At 37.1% G+C, this 20,251-nt stretch overlaps 1 protein-coding gene and 1 non-coding gene across 5 annotated transcripts in view; both read left to right on the top strand.

The window, feature by feature from the left end:
• The window catches only part of USP48 (ubiquitin specific peptidase 48), a 66,475-nt gene that overhangs the window by 9,956 nt on the left and 36,268 nt on the right, over positions 1–20,251 (top strand). For all 4 annotated transcript variants that reach the window (XM_061184779.1, XM_061184780.1, XM_061184781.1 and 1 more), the window contains exons 2-9: positions 2,533–2,653; positions 3,612–3,768; positions 6,413–6,540; positions 6,856–6,980; positions 7,471–7,579; positions 11,008–11,141; positions 11,752–11,834; positions 19,561–19,740. In XM_061184779.1, coding sequence (XP_061040762.1) covers positions 2,533–2,653; positions 3,612–3,768; positions 6,413–6,540; positions 6,856–6,980; positions 7,471–7,579; positions 11,008–11,141; positions 11,752–11,834; positions 19,561–19,740 — 1,037 coding nt within the window. The remainder of the gene's footprint in view (positions 1–2,532; positions 2,654–3,611; positions 3,769–6,412; positions 6,541–6,855; positions 6,981–7,470; positions 7,580–11,007; positions 11,142–11,751; positions 11,835–19,560; positions 19,741–20,251) is intronic.
• LOC133089302 (small nucleolar RNA SNORA18) lies at positions 9,453–9,586 on the top strand. The gene has a single exon (XR_009700675.1). It is a non-coding gene; the product is annotated as a small nucleolar RNA SNORA18 (small nucleolar RNA).

The following is a 20,251-nucleotide window of genomic DNA, read 5'->3' on the forward strand; positions in this document are numbered from 1 at the left end:
TATTATTTAGCAGATTCCTATTGATGGGCATTTATAGTGTTTCCAATCTTTTACTGCTGTTAATGAAGCTTTAGTGGGTAACCTTCTGAAATATTCAGAACATACTGATTTAATAAACTCCTTCATATCAAAAGAAAATCTAGGCTCGTATGTTGCAGTCAGTTGTGTATCTTAAGTCTCCTTTAATCTGGATAATTACTCAGTCTTTCTTTGTATTTCATCATATGGAGGGTTTTTTTTTTTTTAACATCTTTATTGGAGTATAATTGCTTTACAATGGTGTGTTAGTTTCTGCTTTATAACAAAGTGAATCAGCTACACATATACATATATCCCCATATCTATATGGAGGTTTTTGAAAAGTATAGGACACTTACTTTGCAGAAAGCTTCTCAACTTGGATTTGTCTGGTGTTGGCTTATAATTAGGTTTAGGTTATTCACTTTGGTAGGAAAACCACAGAAGTGATGTTGTGCTCTTAGTGCATCACACCAGGAGGGGCATACAGTTAATTAGACCCATTACTGGCTACTTAAACTTTGATCCTTTGGTTAGGTGGTATCTGCCAGGTTTCTCCACTGAAAGTTACTATATTTCCTTTTGTAATTAATAAACAACTTGTGCTGAGATACTTTGAGACTATGTAAATATTCTGTTACTCAAACTTTCCTACACTGGCATCCATTGACAATCCTTGCATGATTTCTTTATTAATCTGATGGATGCCAAATGGTGAATTTCTAATTCTGTCCTTTCTTCCACATTGATAGTTGGCTTTCTTCTTTAAGGAGATTTCTCATCCATCCATCCATCCACCCACCTTACTATGGAATCCTACCTTATTGAGCAGGTTGTAATCCGATCATTATTTTGTTGCTCAGATTGTTCCAGATTTGGGTACTGGGAACCCCATCCAAGCTCTTCCTTTTAACATGTCCCCCTCATTCTTTGAGTACATCCTTATTTTGGGGGCACAGCAATATGTCCATGTTTATCTTGCCCAGGCTTCAAATCGGCCATTTCTCCCAGGAGCTCTGGATTCTTCGAGTGGGGAATATTTATAAATCAAGATCTGCTTGCTGGGTGTGTTCATGTTACTGCTTTTAGGCCCTCGGCTGACAAAAAAGCTGTCTCGTTTGGGCTGCCCAATTAAATCTAAATTTCAGATAGACAACAAATACTTTTTAAAATATAAATATGTCATTTATCTGAAATTCAAATAACTTCTGTCCTGTATTTTATCTGGCAACACTAATCTACCTGTCTGTATATATTAAGACCCTGTGGATTTTGATTTAACACATGTTATTCCTAATCAATATTGCAGGGTTGGTTTTATTCTTCTTCCCTTATTTGTAACTTTCCTCTCCAAAACTTGATTCCCTTCATCCCCAGTATACATGTACTTATTTGTTCAATTGCAGAATGCACAGAAAGTTTCAGAATTGTTAACCCATCTATCTTTGAAAAGGAAGCTATTAAATAAGTTTGTTGTTTGTTCCTTATGTCTTTATCCTGACATTAATAAACTTGCTAATGACCAAGTTCAAGTTACTTGGGTCAGTGCCCCACCCTCTTCCTTTCAGTGTATGTTACTCAGTTGAAATATGTTATTGTTTGTGTTGAATTTGGGGTTCCCTCCATCCTTACTGATTTGTGTGTAACATTCACATGGCCCCCAAATTCAGCAATGTATGGAACGGTATATTCAGGAAAATGTCCAACGCTTCTTTTTTAAAAAAAATCTTAATCCTACTCATGTTCTACAGGTAACCAGTTTCACTAGTCTCTGATTTATCCTTTTGGTGTTTTTCTTTTTTTTATACTGTTATTTTTTTATTGAAGTATTGTTGATTTACAATGTTGTGTTAATTACTGTATAGCAAAGTGATTCAGTTATACACACGCGTATATACATTTGTGTTTTTCTTTTTGCTCAAATGAGCAGATACATGTATATTTTATTTCCCCATCTTTCTTAACACAAAAAATGGCATGCTGTAGATAACTCTTTTGCACTTTGCTTTTTGCTCATTAATATATCCTAGAAATTACATCAGTTCACAGAGATCGTCATGTGTTTTTCCTGTCACAGTTGTGTGGTACTCCATTGTGTGGCTGTACCATATTCCCTATGTTTGGTCATTTGGGTTGTTTCCAGTATTTTGCAATCACAAACAATGCTGTAATGAATAACCTAGTGTATGTGTTTTTGCACTGTTGGAGGTCCATCTTCAGGATGAATTCTTAGAAGTGAAATGGATAGGTCAAAAAGTAGGTGTGTATGTAGATTTGTTAGCAATTGCAAAATTCCCTTCTGTACGAGTCCTACCAGTTGGCATTCTCATCAGCAGTAGATGAGTTCTGTTTCCCCACAGCCTCACAGACTGGGTGTGGTGTTATGCTTTCTCAGTTTTGCTAATCTAATAGATGAGAAATAGAATTTTAAAAATGGTATCATTATAGTTTTAATTTGCATATTTCTTACCATGGAACTATGGTGTTTTTTAATCATACAATATTTTTTCATAGACGAAACTGCAAAGGAAATCCGAATTGCTTGGTTGGGATTGGTGAGCACATTTGGTTAGGAGAAATAGATGAAAATAGTTTTCATAACATTGACGACCCCAACTGTGAGAGGAGAAAAAAGGTAAGCCATCGTTTTTTAAGAGATTTCTATATGGCATTCTTGTGTGTTTTATATTGTGCCTATGATAAGAAACCATTACTGATTTCAGGTAACCTAAGCAGCTTTAAGATCAGTAGTGGAATTTAAGACTCTAAACCACTTGAATTGGAACAGTTCTTAATGGTATGCTTTAAAACAGGTAGCTATGTAATCCAGTAAGCCTTTAAATAATAGTTTTAGTTCAGTGCTGATTCTGTGTTTGCTTTAACATAGCATGTTTTATTTTGAGCTCTTTTTAAGTCTCTTTAAAGGAGGTGGTAAATCCAGGGAACAAGCTCCCATAATGATATTACTTTGCTTTCTTGGGCTTGTATTTTACATATTATACATACAACAGAAGTTTTACCTTTTTTTTTTTTTTTTAATGGTAATACACATTAATACTTTCTAACGATAACGATAAAGACTATTTACAAAATAGTCACTTGTATAGGTATTTTCTCTCTTAAAAAGAATGATTCTTTGTAAGTTCAGGAATTCTCAGCCTTATCTTTGGAAAAAATTGCAACTAACTCCCTCCATCCCCCCATCTCCCAGATCTATAGGATAAAAAGGAACTTTTCTGGAAGTTTCACTTTGTCATTCTGCTGAATGCTGGGCTCTTAGGAATACAGCAAATGAAAAACCTATGTACACGTGTTTAAAATTGGATGTTTCCTAGAGCCGACTGTTCTCTAAGCTTAGATTTAAGTGGCTGGAGAAGACTAGAGATGCTGTCCTAAGTCTTTCCCACTCCCATAGTCAACCCAAATGGGGCTTTCATGATAATTATGCCCTAACCTTTCCTGAGAGAGGCTCACAGGGTTTAGTGGTTGAGGCAGTTTAACACATTTTTAATCAAATTAAAAAAAATACTTCTCATAATTTTTTTATTTAAGGGGAAACTGGTTTTATAATTGTAAATTTTGTGTTTTTGTAGAACTCATTTGTGGGCCTCACTAACCTTGGAGCTACTTGTTATGTCAACACATTTCTTCAAGTGTGGTTTCTTAACCTGGAGCTTCGGCAGGCGCTCTACTTATGTCCAAGCACCTGTAGTGACTACATGATGGGAGATGGTATCCAAGAAGAGAAAGGTGAGTGGGGATGGGTATGGGGAGGACTTAACTGCTGAGCTTATTGCTAGCTAGACCACTTTGAACCAACCATATAGAGGAAACTTCAACTACAATTTCCCTCTGTAGTACACTGTGATTGCAGTCCATTAAGTTCTAGTGATTGAGAGAAATCAGTCAGTAAAGCAGACAAGGTTACTCTTTTGCCTAGTTTGAGAGACTTAATAAATACTTCAGTGTACCCACAGCCTTTTGTCTTGATTCCCAAATAGGCTGACTTACAAAATATCCTCTAAAATTAAGATTAAATTAACCAACCTTGGCAAAGCAAGCTACTAATATGCGACTACACTCATTGCACATTTAGAAATCAGCTTCAAACTGTTCTAGTGGAATTATTTAGTTTTTTTATGCATAATATGTGGATTGTTATTCCTAATTGATATTTCTATTTAGAGATTATTCTCTTTGAGATGGAACTTCCATGGAATGACCAGCTTTTTCTTCTTCTCAAAGCTGGGGGATAGAGGGAAGTGAGTATAAGATTACACAGGTCTAGGAGCTCCAGGTTGGGAACCTTTGACTCTTGTTCTCATTTGTAAATCCTGTGCTGTCTTTTATGTGATCTGATTTGGGCACACAGCTCATGTCTTTGGCTCTGAGAGAGAAAAGATAGGGTTCCTAAGCCCCACATCTTCCTTCTTGCTGCTCTTTAGATAATGGTAATACTTTTGGTCCTTGTTAACAGTTCAGAACAGTGCTTGAAAATTCTTAAGTTTGTTTCCCCACAGCTTTATTCCTATAGTTCTGAATATTTAAATCTAGATTAATAGTATAGAAGGTATTGATATTTAAAGAATTAGTGTATGTGAAGGATGAGTAATGGAAAATGGATCATTTTTAATTTTTAGCATTGTTTTTGCTGAAGAATAAATTTACCAATGAGAAGATAGCTAAATAACAAGTGGAAACTAAATGTCTATTTTGTAAAATGATGTACCATGGCTGCCTTTGGGTATTGTGGTTTTAATATGTATCTTCAAGAGATGTGTTTTTTTTTTGTTTTGTTTTTTAAATTTCTAAACACTTAGATCTTACCATTTCACCAAAGTCCTTAACCTTGTTCTCGGATAAGAGTGTGCATTTCTGGTGCTATTAGCGGACACAGTGCAGTGTAGTGAGAAGGGTTTGTGTTGGAAATGATGGGACTTGAGTTCTAGTCCCAGCTCCACTACTCCCTTATTTTACAGGTAGGAAAACCAGCAGAGGATAAGTTATTTAAGATCTCATGTAGTATCTAACCTGTAAAATAAGAAAGTTGGAGTAGATACAAACTTACTTGAAGGGCTTTTAAGATCCTGTAAAGCCCCTGCACCCCAGGAAGTAAGATTTTTATCTTTATTTTACAAATGAACTATTGACTTCCTTTTCACAATTGTTGAGTCACAATTGGTAGTAAAGAGATAAACCATTCAGACCAATCAGGAGACAAACTACACAACGACTTGAACTGACAAAAAATTATTAATAGGAAATTAGAGTAATAGGGGAATTGGTTAGTAAGAATTAAAGAGGACTTGAAAAAACACAGATATAGCAGATAGGGGAGCAGCCACTACCCCAAGGGCTGAAAAAGAATAGAGAAGGAGGAGTCCCACACCCCCACTGACCAGGCCTGAGATCCAGACCTCACTGGGGAAAGCACTGCCTGCCCGAGCTCACTGGATGGCCAAGAAGGTGCTGAGATGCCTCAGTGGGTTTCCCTGCTGGAAACTGTCCTCAGGGAGGTACTGGGCCTTGGAATCTCTTGCAGAGAGTGTCCAGGAGGTCATTCACAGGGTGGTCATTCAGGAGGAAATGCCTCACAAGAGGCATCCCACTGAAGCTACCAGAGGAGGTGCGGGGAGAAGCTGCTGGCCACTGCTGGCTGAGGGAGCCCACAGAGCCTGGTGAGACTCACAGTGGAACCCTGGAGCGCCCTCTACTGACAAGACTCAACTTTACACTAGCTGGCAAAGGAGGAATCTTTGCAGAGCTCATCTCTGTTAGCACAGAGCAAGCAAAGAAAGGGTGGATTTGGAGCCGAGAGGCAATTAATCGATAACTGGCACAGAAGAGAATACACAAATCTTTTAGGGCTCTTGAGATTCATGCTTCCTATTTGCATACCTTCTCCGAACTCACTAAAACTTGAAACTAAATTTTAAGATTTTTAACAGTAAATTGTTATATTGTTCATTCAAGTTTGAATCAGTGTGCTTGAGATTGCTGTCATTTGCTCTGTTTGTGGCAAGTTCACATTAATGAGATTATATTAAAGTATTTGGCCATTTAATGCAAATAGTAAATATAGTGTATGGTTTTTATTACTGGATTGGATGTTTCGGTGTGATTTGACACTCTAGAAGCCATAGTCATGATTGCTATTGTTGTTGTAACATATATATAGCCTCTTGCCTTTAGGGGATGCATATAGACAACCATGGCTGCCTCATGACTTCCAAAAGATGTGATTACTGATTTCTTTTAAAGTTTTAAAACTATAATAAAACATTATTATAGTTTGGATATAAGGGTGTTTAATTATAATTATGTTCTCATGTGAAGAGGAGTACATATTTTTAAAAAGTAGCAGTTTTTAAAAGAACAAACATTTCTTTAATAGATTATGAGCCTCAAACAATTTGTGAGCATCTCCAGTACTTATTTGCCTTGTTGCAAAACAGTAATAGGCGATACATTGATCCATCGGGATTTGTTAAAGCTTTGGGCTTGGACACAGGGCAGCAGCAGGTAAGAACCTTTTATTTTTTTAAATATAAAAAGCATTCCTTACAATCTTTATAGAAAGAAATGAAGAAATTTTTTAAAATTAATTTTTTTCTATTTTATTTACTGTTCAGTATATTATACATTTTCCTTGATCTCATTTCTGAAAATCCGTATGTGGGCACAAACTGATCCAGCATAGCTCTAGTCCTTGTTCCAAAATGCTAAGTTCAAAGTACAGATAGTTTCTGGATTATTTTACTTATTACTGTTTGTAACAGAAATTGAAAAGCAAGGTATGATTTTTTTTCTTTTTATTAACCCAAACCTGTATTGTAGGATGCCCAAGAATTTTCAAAGCTCTTTATGTCTCTTTTGGAAGATACTTTGTCTAAACAAAAGAATCCCGATGTGAGGAACATTGTGCAACAGCAGTTCTGTGGGGAATATGCTTATGTAACTGTGTAAGTGTGTTTCCACTTTTTCATCATACATTTTGTTCTAAGGCGGTTGCTTCTGTGTCTTCTAGTTCAGTTCCAGGTTATGGATTTAGTGGCCTATCATGGGACCTGAAGTATTTATAGTAATACGTTTCCATGGGAACATGTAAACAACTGACTAGATAATTGCAGTTGAACCCATCCAGGTGTTGGGAACTGTTTCTGGTTGAGCTCTTGCTGTTTATTTCATGGCTGTGGTCTGGGCTGAAAGCGTGAGATTGGAGCCTGCTGGAGTACTAAAAGTAAAACAACTCTTAAACTTCTTCCTAAGCATAAAATGCATGGCCTCATCAATCACTTTGTTTTTATTTTTTGAATATACATAGTGTAGATAATTTCTATGACAGAATTAAGGTAATAAATGCTTCTTTGTGTATTTCCAGGATGTAGTACATCCTGTACGTTATTGCTTTTCCCACTCTGATCTTAATTTTATCACTCTGCTTTATTATAGGTGCAATCAGTGTGGCAGAGAATCTAAGCTTTTATCAAAGTTTTATGAACTGGAGTTAAATATCCAAGGCCACAAACAGTTAACAGATTGTATCTCAGAATTTTTGAAGGTATTCACATTTTGGCGTGTATGTTGTTTCTGCCCATTAACACTATTCTGAATGTCTTTGATTTTATGAATAAATTCATTATTTCAACTTTTTCTACATATGAGTGTCTCTGTTTAATGATGTAGAAGAAACTTTGTAAATTATAAAGTATTGAAGTAGGCTGCATTTAAAATAATTTTTGACTGTTTCAGTTTATTTTATATGTAGAGTTATGTATGTGCAAAAACTCGTGTGATTGGGGTGTAACAGAGTAAGAAAATGTAAGTGATGTTACCATAAGGTTAATTTACTTTTTCATTTAATGAGAACTAGAAAGAGTTGAATGCACATATTTTTTTACATGGCCATTCAGCCTCTCCACTCCATATCTCTGTGTGTGTGTGTGTGTGTGTGTGTGTGTGTGTGTGTGTGTGTGTGTGTGTATGTATGTGTGTTTATTTCGGCCACACCAAGCGGCATGCGGGATCTTAGTTCCCCAACCAGGGATTGAACCCGTGCACCATGCATTGGGAGCGCGGATCCTTAACCACTGGACAGCCCGGGAAGTCCCTCTTTGTATATTTAGATTTATGCAGAGACGGGGAAATGGTTCCCCTTTGCTCCGAGTGGAAAAGTTGCTAAGAGGCAGCCTTTGTTATCATGTAGGAACAGACACATAGCATGGTATTGATAGGTGAGCTTATTATATAGCTTCCTTTCTTAAAATATTTTTGTACTTTTCCTCCTCCTTTAGCATAACCATTAGCATGCTTGAAGTGCTCATTTATTGGGTCCATTCAGCTAAATATTGAGTGCTTACTGGGTTCAGGCAGTGTTTCAGCTGTTGGGAATAACCATATGGAACAAAGCAGACATTTTTGCCTTTAAGAAGCTTATAGTGATAGTGGTATGGGGACCAGTGACGGACAATAAAATAAATGGAAGTAAAACATCTAGTGTGTCAACTGTAATAAGGGCTTTGGAGAGAACTAAAGCAGGGAAGGGGCATGGAGAACGTGGAGTGTGATTGAAGGTGGAGTAGTGAGTCATCCAAGAATTGGGGAGAAGAGTGTCTGGGGCAGATGAAATAGCAAGTGTAGCGCATGAGACAAGAATGTGCCTGGTGGTTTGAGGAATAGCAGGGAGGTCAGTGTGGTTGAAACATAGGGAGGATGATAGACGATGACATTGTGGAGGTAACTAAGGACCATATCAGACAGGGCCTGGTAGACCTTTGTTGGAAATCTGACTCTGAGTGAGATGAGATACCATGTAGGGCTGTATGCATAGGAGTGATGTAATCTGTTTCAACAGGATAACTCTGGTTGCTGTCTTGAGAATAGGCTGATGGTGGGGCAAGGGCAGACAGAAGGAGTTGATGGTGGCTTGGACCAAGGGTTAGCTGGAGAGGTGATAAGCAGTGTTTGGATTTTTCAAAGTAGAGCTGATAAAATTGTGGATTGGATATGGAGAAAAAGAGGAGTCAGGGATTACTAAGGTTTTGTCCTGAGCAACTGGAAGAATAAAGTTGGCATAACTAAGATGTGAAGGAGTGTGGGAAGAGTAGGTTTGGCAGAGGAATTAGGAATTTGCAGTGGAGCATGTTAGATTTGATAGGTATAGTTCAGGGGAGAAGTCAGGGCTTGATCAAATCACCAAGGGCATGAGAGGGATGAAGACCAAGGACTGAACCCTGGGACATTCAAACATTAAGAGATCAGAGAGACAGGGGAGCAGCTAGTCAAAGATGCTGAGGGGGATGTGAGTTGAGTAAATAGGCGAGTGTGGCTTCCTGGATCAAATGAATAAAGTGGTGGTACTAGTATTGTATTACTGTATTTATTGTCTTGTAGTGTAATCTGTACCAAAAAGCTGTTATAGAAACATAAAGGAAGTTGAGGTCTATCCCGATGGAGCTTTTTCTGTATACCTACAGTATTGGAAACGCCTCATAGAGTAACTATGTGGTTTCCTTTACTCATAGAACTACCTGTTATATCTGTGGAAAGAACTAACTATAAGACAGTAGCTGCCAAGTAAACTGTGAAAAACCTAACAGTCAAACTTTTTTTTATCTTAGGTATTGGCATATCCCAACGATCTGTACTGTTGTAGGGTGTGATAGCTTAGGAATGAGTATGATTTGAACTTAATACAATTTTAGAGGGTGTCAAATTCAGAACCAGGCAGATCCATCTCCTGACCCTAAACATGGTCCTACAGTAAATTGCTTGAGGAAACTGGATCCCAAAGGTTACAGGTGGGGAATTTTGAAGTGTGTCCGTATTCCATTGGAGATCAAAGAAGCCCAACTAAAAGAATTGTGGACTGACTGACATGACAGCTGTGGATTGAGCAAAACTTCTTTTTGAAAGGGCTATCTTATCTTGAAGATTATGACTTTGGAGATTTTCACTAAAATAATCACTAAGGTGATTGGCAGTGGAAAGAATCAGAACATGTGAAATTCCTTAAAAATTTATTGACTTAAGTAATTTTGCCTATGTTACACATAATAAAAAAAACCCTTTACACTTTGTGCAGAAAGTCAGCATAAAAAAAAAAAAGAAACATAAAGGAAAAATTTAAAAAGAAACCACCATTAGCTCTAACATTGCGTTTTTCTGCACTCTTAGTTTTGTGTCATGAATGTGGTTCAGTAACTTTAACTGTGTGTGTGTGTTTGAAATTTGTATATATAATTTCATATTTATTGCCCATATGTAGTTTCCGCCCATTTTCGCTGTTTTAAAATTAATTTTGCTGCATCAAAGTACCTATGATTTCTTTTTATTTTATTTATTTATTTATTTATTTATTTATGGCTGCGTTGGGTCTTCGTTGCTGCGCTCGGGCTTTCTCTAGTTGCGGTGAGCGGGGGCTACTCTTTGTTGCGGTGCGTGGGCACGAGCTTCTTATTGTGGTGGCTTCTCTTGTTGCAGAGCACGGGCTCTAGGTGCACAGGCTTCAGTAGTTGTGGCTCGCGGGTTCTAGCGCGCAGGCTCAGTAGTTGTGGCGCACGGGCTTAGTTGCTCCACGGCATGTGGGATCTTCCCAGACCAGGGCTCGAACCCGTGTCTCCTGCATTGGCAGGCGGATTCTTCACCACTGCGCCACCAGGGAAGCCCCTTATGATTTCTTTTTTAAACCTACTTCCTTACAATTCCCAGAATTGGGATTATCAGGAGAAAAGATCTAAAGCCAAGTATTTTTAAAATCATACATTTTGGAAAGAGAAACATCAGTTTTAAATCATTGTATACAAATTAATAATGTCACTGCTAAGCTAATACAATCTTATGTGTCCTTCATTATTTATAATAACTTGATCTTAAAGAGCTTGAATAGAAGCTATTAACTAAAATGAAATTATAATGTGCATCATAGGGTTGATCACTTGAAAAAAATCTTTTCTTTTTTTTAAACTAATGTGTCTTATTCCTGATCAGGAAGAAAAATTAGAAGGAGACAATCGATACTTTTGTGAAAACTGTCAAAGCAAACAGAATGCAACAAGGAAGATCCGACTCCTTAGTCTTCCTTGTACTCTGAACTTACAGCTAATGCGTTTTGTCTTTGACAGGTAAATATGTGCATGTCGTAGTGTTTGTTGCTCACTGTGGACTAGTATGTACAGATTTTACCATAGATAAGATAGTAAAATGCTTATAATTTGAAACTCAAGATTTGGGGATGAAAGTTACAGCCTGTCATAATTAAGAACTAGAAAAATAGAGAATCCTTATTTTTTATTCTGAAAAGTTATTAAAAACTGCCAAGGAAAAGCAGACATTTAGGTAGGAACTGAATTTCCTTGACATTCTGTATTATTGTATAAGGACTTGAGTAAATTTTCTACTCACTACAGTACATCCCCCATTCCCATGGAGATAGATCAGGCAATTTTTTTTTCACATGTGCATTTCTTCTGTAAAGCAGGAACATGTATGGTTTCCTTTGTAATAAAATTAAAACTTCTGGAAATGTACTGTTTGGAATTAGCACTTTAAATTCATACCTTTTAGGTTGTTGATTATTTATTGCCCAATTCTAAAACGGTATTATGTTTTGAGCAAGATTGCTAAATGAAATCTACCTAGCTGCTATCCAGTTTATTAAAATAACCAGTAGAGCTTATACATTGTTTTATGGTTGTTTTAAATATAAATATAATTAGCTTTCTTCTTGGTTAGGCAAACTGGACATAAGAAAAAGCTGAATACCTACATTGGCTTCTCAGAAATTTTGGATATGGAGCCTTATGTGGAACACAAAGGTAATATTTTTACCAAGCAGTGATAATTATAATGCTCAGAGACGAACTTGTGATCTACTTGTGTTGAGTACAGAGTAGCATTTTACTACTAAATTTTATTTGCTAATCTTTGAGAACAAAGGCATTTTAGGTGAGCCGATATGTTACTTTCATTTTCTATGAGTGAGTACATAACAAAGATTAGATGGTTCATGGATGTATATTGGGGTTGGCCAAAATGTTCGTTCACGGAAAAACCTAAACAAACTTTTTGGTCAACCCAGTATATAATTAATGGTATAAAAGAATAAAAAATGAAAAATACTTCGCTGTTCCTGTACTCAAGGCTTGTTACCTTAGCCTCAATACCGTATCTGTAATTCCTCGTAAAATTAAGGGTCTCCAAGCTGCCTCCATTCACGTTTTTAAAAAACATTTTATCAAAAACATTAGATGGCCTAGTTCCAATATTTATGCTGTAATTATATATATGACCACTGATAAGTTGTAGGATGTTATGACAGAGTCACTAATAACTTACTCTTTTTTTTCTTTTGGTAGTCTTCATCTTACCAAACAGGATGATTCTTGTTAGAGAAAAGAAACATCTTGCCCTTTGTTTCTCCTGCCCTTACTGGACAGACCATTTTGCTTCTCTTTTAAGATTGACCTTAATGTTTGTGAAATTTTTAATACAGAAATTATATCATAAACTCTGTCTCCGTAAAAAGGTTCTGGTGGCAGCTTATAAATAGAAGCAAGCCATAAAATAAAACCTTCAACAGAAATGATTGGGGAGGTTGGGGGAAGTGATGTAATAAATATTTAAGCCTTAAAATGTGTGGTGCTCTCTAATCAGTACTGGAGTTTAAGATTTACACCTGTGGAAGAAGGAAACTACTGTAGACGTTGCTGCTGGACTTTGTTACTATATTTGGCTGAATGAATAAACTTAGCAGTAGTTCACTTTACATAGTAGTTTGCTTCCTGCCTCCTTTGTTTAGGTAATTATTTGAAATTAGAGAAGCCTGATGGCTTAGTGGTTTCTTGGAGTCAGAAACTTAGGAGATGTAAAAGTATTCCTTTCCTTTTTTTTTTTTTTGGCTGAGCTGCGTGGCTTGTAGGATCTTAGTTCCCCAACCAGGGATTGAACCCCAGGCCACTGCAGTGAAAGCATCCAGTCCTAACCCTGGACCGCCAGGGAATTCCCAAATTATTCTTTTCCTTGACTCCAGTGTTATGATTTTGAATAGTTCTTATTGTTATTCAATTTATTATATATTTGTCCAATTTATACTGTAAAGAAAACCTTTGACCATAATAGGTCAAAAAAGCTGTATATATAATTTTAGTATGTTGGATTACTAAGTAATTTTTAATTAGTGAAATAAAAAGTCTTATTTTAGAATTGTTAGCTATGACTGGTAAAATTAATCCAGTAGTTTGTAGTTATAGACTTGTTCACACCCTTTTGTAATGTTTGTTATACAAATGTATTACCTCATATAGGTAGAATACTAGAAACAAATTAACTTGTTACAGTTGCACAGGGTTCATTCTAGATAATTAGGAAAATTCAGAAAGCATAAAGAAGAGTTATAAGTAAGAGCCACTTGTAATTCTATCACCCAGATAACCAGTATTTATATTTTCCTAAATTCTTATTCATATGTGTCTACACACACATATCCACACAAAGTGGAAAAGATAGATCTAAAAGATGATCTATTTTTGAAAGGAGAATTCATTTGCTTCTTTAGCGAACCTGCAGATACACAGAGATATGTAGACAGAGGGATTCTCATACCTTGAACATTTAGCAGCTTACCCTCTAACTCAACTCCTGCCATATTTCTTGGGGATTTTAATATCCCTGTAGACCATTTTAAGAGTCTGAATAAAATTCATAGAATTTTAGAAGAAACCAATTACATTTAAAGATTTTTGTTGATGTGGATCATTTTTGAAGTCTTTATTGAATTTGTTACAATATTGCTTCTGTTTTATGTTTTGGTTCCTTGGCCACGAGGCACGCGGGGTCTTAGCTCCCCACCAAGGATCGAACCCGCACCCGCACCCCCTGCATTGGAAGGCGAAGTCTTAACCACTGGACTGCCAGGGAAGTCCCAGAAACCAATTACATTTAAATGTAGTTATCAAAATACTGAGACAAATTTGTAATACAGTAATGTAGGTGCAAACCAAAGAACAGGTTCCAGTGGTCAAAACCACTGTAATTCTTAAGTTGATGAGTATAATAAATTGATAAGTATAAAATCAGGTTATCTGCAACAATGGTAATGTGATAATGAAAACCATGATGTCTATTGGTAATAGAGTCACAGTTACTGCTAATACTTCTGTGGTTTATTGTCTTCATTAATAATTTAGGGAATACTACTAAGTACCACTGTTGTAGACAGTCTTCAACTGACCTCATTAACAACTTCTCTCCTTCAGTGATTTTGTCTTTCACTCTGCCTCAGCCCTTCTGAGGACCCTCAGAGCTACCTTGTTCTTCCATAGTTTAAATTTCATACATCTTATTCCATCCTATTTTTCCTCTTCTTAAAATTATAAAATGTAACGCATTCATCGAAGTTAAAATACAAAAATGTATGGCTCAGGGAATTATCACAAAGTGAATATCTTCATGAGTACCACCCAGGTCAAGAAAGAAAACATTCCCAATACTCCAAAGATTCCTGTGTGCCCCGCCCAGTTGCAATCTCCTTCCTCCTGAAATATAGCCAGTAATCTGACTTATATGGCAATCACTTTTTTATTTTTTTGCTTTAGCGTTTTACCATGTAAGCTTGTACCCCTAAACATTATAGTTTAGTTTACCCTTTTGCCTCCTGGGATAGCCAGGCGAAATCTAACCCATCATTAAATCTTAATCTGCCTCCTCTGCTCCTTCATCTGGGCCATTGATTGCTGGAGAAAAACACCACAGGTGTCTCTGTCTTCTTAACCTTTTTATTTTGGAGAATTTCAAATTTATATGAGAAAATCCAATCTGACAGTTTTGATCTTTTAACTGGATCAGTTCATCTATTTACACTCCTAATTCCTCTAATTCAGATTTACATCACTTTTTATAGTTCCCTGTCACTTGCATATATTTTCAAGTTTCTCATTTCTCTAAACATAGAAAGCCCAGTTTTATAATCCATGATTGACATTGGTGGAATATTATTCAGGTTTATTTTTGCTGTCTGATTTGGTTATTTTAATGTTGCCATGTCTTCCATACCTGGTTATCTCTGGAAATTTTTTATTTTTTATTTTTGCCGCACTGCATGGCATGTGGGATCTTGTTCCCTCACCAGGGATCGAACCTGTGCCCCCTGCAGTGGAAGTGCAGAGTCTTAACCACTGGACCGCCAGGGAAGTCCCTGGAAAATTTTTTACGGGGATTCACTTAGGGCTGGGATGAAGCCACCTCCTTCAGAGAGACCTCAGGTTTCTTTCTGCCAGGCACCTGGGGTCCCTACTAGTTAGGTATTATCACAGATCAAGTTCGCTGCTTGAGGTTCCCTTGCTCACTCAGGCTATAAGAACCCGGCCAATTTAACACCATGACATTTCCCCCCATTCTCTTCCTGTTGCTCTGCTCAGGGTTAAGGAGTTTTCTTTAGGTTCCCTGAGGTTGGGGAGTGGAGAGGTTGTTTCTTCCCTGAGGTTGGGAGTGGAGAGGTTGTTTCTCGTTCACCTTTTCCATGAAATGATTGGGAGATGCAGTGTAGTAGAAAGAAGAGTGGGTAGGTGAGTCTAGGTAAGCCCTAAAACGTGGAGTGTGGAAGTGCCCACCTGGTGGATACAACCTGGGCTGGGCTGTTTGCTATTACTGTTTTGTTCTTTCAGTGATTAACCTGGAAATTATAACATACCTAACTCTTAAAGTTAACAACTTTACCCTCTGAAAGCAGTACAAAGACCTCAAACCACTAGGAAATCGATATTTTCCTAAGTTGTTTATTGTTTTCATATGTGTTTTAGTTCTACCTTAAAAAAAAACTCATAAGGGGAATCCCCTGCCGGGGGCCTGGGTTCGATCCCTAGTTGGGGAAGTAAGCTCCTGCAAGCCGCTTGGTGTGGCCACAGCTGCCAAACACACACACACACACACACACACACAATAGCCCTCATAGGATGCCTTATTATCTGTAGAACTATTGGTATTAGTTTACCTACCTCCTTTGTTTATCATTCCTTTTAATATTCTAGACCTTCCATCTGGAATCACTGTTTTTTTTTTAAAAGGAATTCCTTTATTTATTTATTTATTAATTTTTGGTTGTCTTGGGTCTTCGTTTCTGTGCGAGGGCTTTCTCTAGTTGTGGCAAGCGGGGGCCACTCTTCATCGCGGTGCGCGGGCCTCTCACTATCGCGGCCTCTCTTGTTGTGGAGCACAGGCTCCAGACGCGCAGGCTCAGTAGTTGTGGCTCACGGGCCTAGTTGCTCTACGGCATGTGGGATCGTCCCAGACCAGGGCTCGAACCAGTGTCCCCTGCATTGGCAGGCAGATTCTCAACCACTGTGCCACCAGGGAAGCCCCTGGAATCACTTTTTAAAATACAGAATTAAGTTTGTAAAAATGCCTTTAGTAAGGGTCTGTTGGTATCAAGTTATTTTCAGCATACTGTCTGGAAGTATCTATTTATTTCTTGTTGTGAAATTTACTCTAAGGATTAACAGTTATTTTCACTCAGTACAATTAGAGATTCTGTTGTCTTAGGGCTTCCTTTGTTGCTGTTGGAAAGTTGGTTGTGGTTTAATTCTTTCTTTATAGGTGACCTGTTTTATTTTGTCTGATTTTGAAGATCTTTTTGTTTGTTTGTTTGTTTTTGTTTTGGTGTTTTGCAGTGCCACTGTGACCTGTTTGGGTTGAATTTTAGTGTATTTATCCTCCCTAAAGGATAAATTTCTCAACCATTATGTCTTAAAATTTTTTCTCTTTTCCATTCATTCATCTCTCCTTCTGGAATTACATTAGTCATGTATTAAGATCTTAACTTTGCCATCCATGTCTCCTATCTCTTGCTTTGTCCTGCATTCTACATAACTTTTTTCAGGTCTGCCTTCTACTTTAATGATTCTCTATTTAGGCAAACCTAATCGCGCTGTTAAAACTTGCATAGAGTTTTGACTTTCAGTTATTGTAATTTTCATTTCTAGAAGCTTGATTTGGTTCTGTATCACATCTTACTTTCATTTTTTATAATCTCTTATTCCTTACTTTTAGTTTTTATTCTATCAATTATTTCTTTGAACATAACGTTCTACTTATTTTTACTTTTTCCAGTAACTGAGATGAAAAACTTCATGGGTTTTTTATCTGTTGTTTCCTGCCTCTCAGTTATAGTGACTTGTGTCCTTTGTGTTTTGTTGTGTTTGTGTGTGTTTATGTGTATGTTGGACTGAATTCATATTCCTTAGAACTGTCACTCATTCTAGGACCACATCAAACTAAACTCTTGGCTTGAAGTTTTTCTGTCTTCCTAGGTAGTATGAATTCTTGGTTGAAATATTCATGAGGGCTAGATTCTTAAAAACTTGCAACAGATATTTGTTTTTTTCCTCACCCCCAGAGTCAAAGTATAAGGCAGATAATTTTTTCCTACTATTTCCTCTGCAGGGTAGGTTCATTTCTCCTTATTTCTTAAACTGAAGAACCCTAGTTTCACAATGTGAGTCCTCTTCTAGACTCCTCACCTTTTAAGGATCTTAGCTTTGATCTCTGGTCCCACGAACCTCTTAAATGTGAAAAAAACAGTTGAAGTTGATAGTTTCACCTAATACTCTCAGGAGGAAATTGGTTTCATTTTCCTTAACCTCCCTAGCTTCCTGCCTTCACATAGTATTTGGCTTCTGAGAATTCTTCATTTGTTGCCAGATGATCATTGCATCTTAAAAGATTTTAAAGTATTTTTATCTTAGTATTTTAAATTTATTTTCAGCTGGGGTGGGTTAGATGGGCTTTGCTTCAGGTATTAATCTGCATTACCATGTCCCCCACTGAGCTAAAAGAATGCAGAACTTTGTCATTTCAGTCAACTGCTGTATTCTCCATGCCTAAAACAGTGTCTAAGATGTTTATTATTTGTTGAATGAGTGACTGGCTATACCTTTATGACTGACTTCTTGCAGTTTTAAGGAAATTACAGTGATGAAACAAAGATGTGTGCAAAGATTTTTATGACAAAGGTAATTATTTAATGGCCATAAAATGCTACCAGTTTAAATGTCTAGCAGTGAGGGAGTGGTTCAATATAATGTGGTACTTGTATATAGTTGCTATAAATAATTTTCAGAAGAATATTTAATGATGTGGAAAGATGTTAATGATATATTTGTTAGAAAAAAATCTATAAGTTTCAGTATTAATAGTGGTTATGTCTGTGTTGTAGGATTGCTGATGAATTTGTTTTCTAATTTTTATTAATAAAATGTGTAGTAGCAGTGATTGCTTTAAATACAATTTCCTCCCTATAATTGGTTTAAGTTTAGAATGTTTAAAAGATTTTTTTCAAACTTAAAAATATTTTATCGTAAAACGTAAATGTTCATTCATTTGCTGATATTTTGATGTATGGATAAAGCCTTCTCTTCTTGCATAAACCATGTGCATAGTAGATAGGCTGTGATATGTAGGTTTTATTTATTTTAATTTATTTATTATTTATTTTTGGCTGCGTTGGGTCCCCGTTGCTGCGTGCGGGCTTTCTGTAGTTGCTGCAAGCGGGGACTACTCCTCGTTGAGTTGCGCAGGCCTCTCATTGCGGTGGCTTCTCTCGTTGAGGAGCACGGGCTCTAGGCGCGCGGGCTTCAGTAGTTGTGGTATGCGACTTCAGCTCGCGGGCTCTAGAGAGCAGGCTCAGTAGTTGTGGCGCACGGGCTTCATTGCTCCGCAGGATGTAGGGTCTTCCCGCAGCAGGGATCGAACCCGTGTCCCCTGCACTGGCAGGCGGACTCCCAACCACTGCGCCACCAGGGAAGCCCCGGTTTTGTTTATTTAAAGTGGAATAGTTAATAAGTTAAAATACTTATAAAGAAATCTGAGTGCAGAACTCAGTCTAGATTTTTATTGTTTCTTTCTCTGTATTTTCTATTTGTCTTGTCTACACCAATTTTTCCCCCCTCTTTTGGCCGTGCCACGAGGCTTGTGGGATCTTAGTTCCCTGACGAGGGATCAAACCCACGTCATCGGCATTGAAAGCGCCGAGTCCTAACCACTGGACCACCAGTGAATTCCCTTGTCTACACCTATTTTGAAAGCAATTTTCCTTAATGACATATCTCCAATTTTTAAAAAACATTTTTCTTTTTTCTAGAAACAATAGCTTTTTAGTTTTGCACTCAAATCTTATTAGTTTGTGTGTAGTTAATTTTTGTAATAAGTTGGAAAATATGAACAACCGATTCTTGGTAAGCATATGGCTCAGCCTGTTAATGCAGAAGGGAAAGTATACTACAGAATAGCTTCGTAACCCTGAGTGCCCAGAATGCCGTAGCTTTCCACCTGTATATTTTGCAGAGGGAATGGAGAGTTGATACAGTGAGCTGCTTAAAACAATGCCTGCTACATTATTTTATGAGACTAAATTCTTTAAATCTTAGGTGACATATTTTGAACTCTGTCAGATGCATAAAGAATTGTAATCATTACAATTCAAGCTTAGGATATAAGAAGAAATAATGTTATCCAAAATTTCTTTCATTTTTCCCCTTTCTCCTTCCCTAGGTGGGTCCTATGTGTATGAACTCAGTGCAGTCCTCATACACAGAGGAGTGAGTGCTTATTCCGGTCACTACATTGCCCATGTGAAAGATCCACAGTCTGGTGAATGGTATAAGTTTAATGACGAAGACATAGAAAAGATGGAGGGGAAGAAATTACAACTAGGGATTGAGGAAGATCTAGGTAAAACCTTTAAGTTGTGAGTGCCCTTTTAAAATATAATTTTTTTTTTTTACCAGAAATGTTTGTGATAAATTATTATGGCCCAAGATTGTTATGGACTATCAAGGCTATATGCATTTCTTAAACACATGAAATCTCTGAACATCTTTTATAGCAATGCTTGAATTTTTTAAAAAAATGATTTTGCTCCAGAGATGGTTTCCATAATGTCATGTTTTCAGTACAGTTTGAAGGCACAAATTTAATTTTCAATTAACAGGTTAATTGTGGGCAGCTAGGGAAGAGGATGGTGAGTATTAAGCTAAAAATTATGAGTAGTAGATGTAATATAGTAGGATTTGTAGCCCTTTTCTCTGGGTCAGGACATTTATTTTGGGGAAATAAGTATAGCAGGGGAACTTTGTTCCCTGAGCAATGTCTACCCCTCCCTGTTAAGTATCTTACTCCGTCCCTAGAGTGTGGAGCAGTGCCTCTGTGGGGAATCAGCTGCTTGCTGTTTTGTAGTAATGAG

This window comes from Eubalaena glacialis, chromosome 3 (assembly GCF_028564815.1).
Source record: "Eubalaena glacialis isolate mEubGla1 chromosome 3, mEubGla1.1.hap2.+ XY, whole genome shotgun sequence".
Taxonomy (NCBI): Eukaryota; Metazoa; Chordata; class Mammalia; order Artiodactyla; family Balaenidae; genus Eubalaena; species Eubalaena glacialis.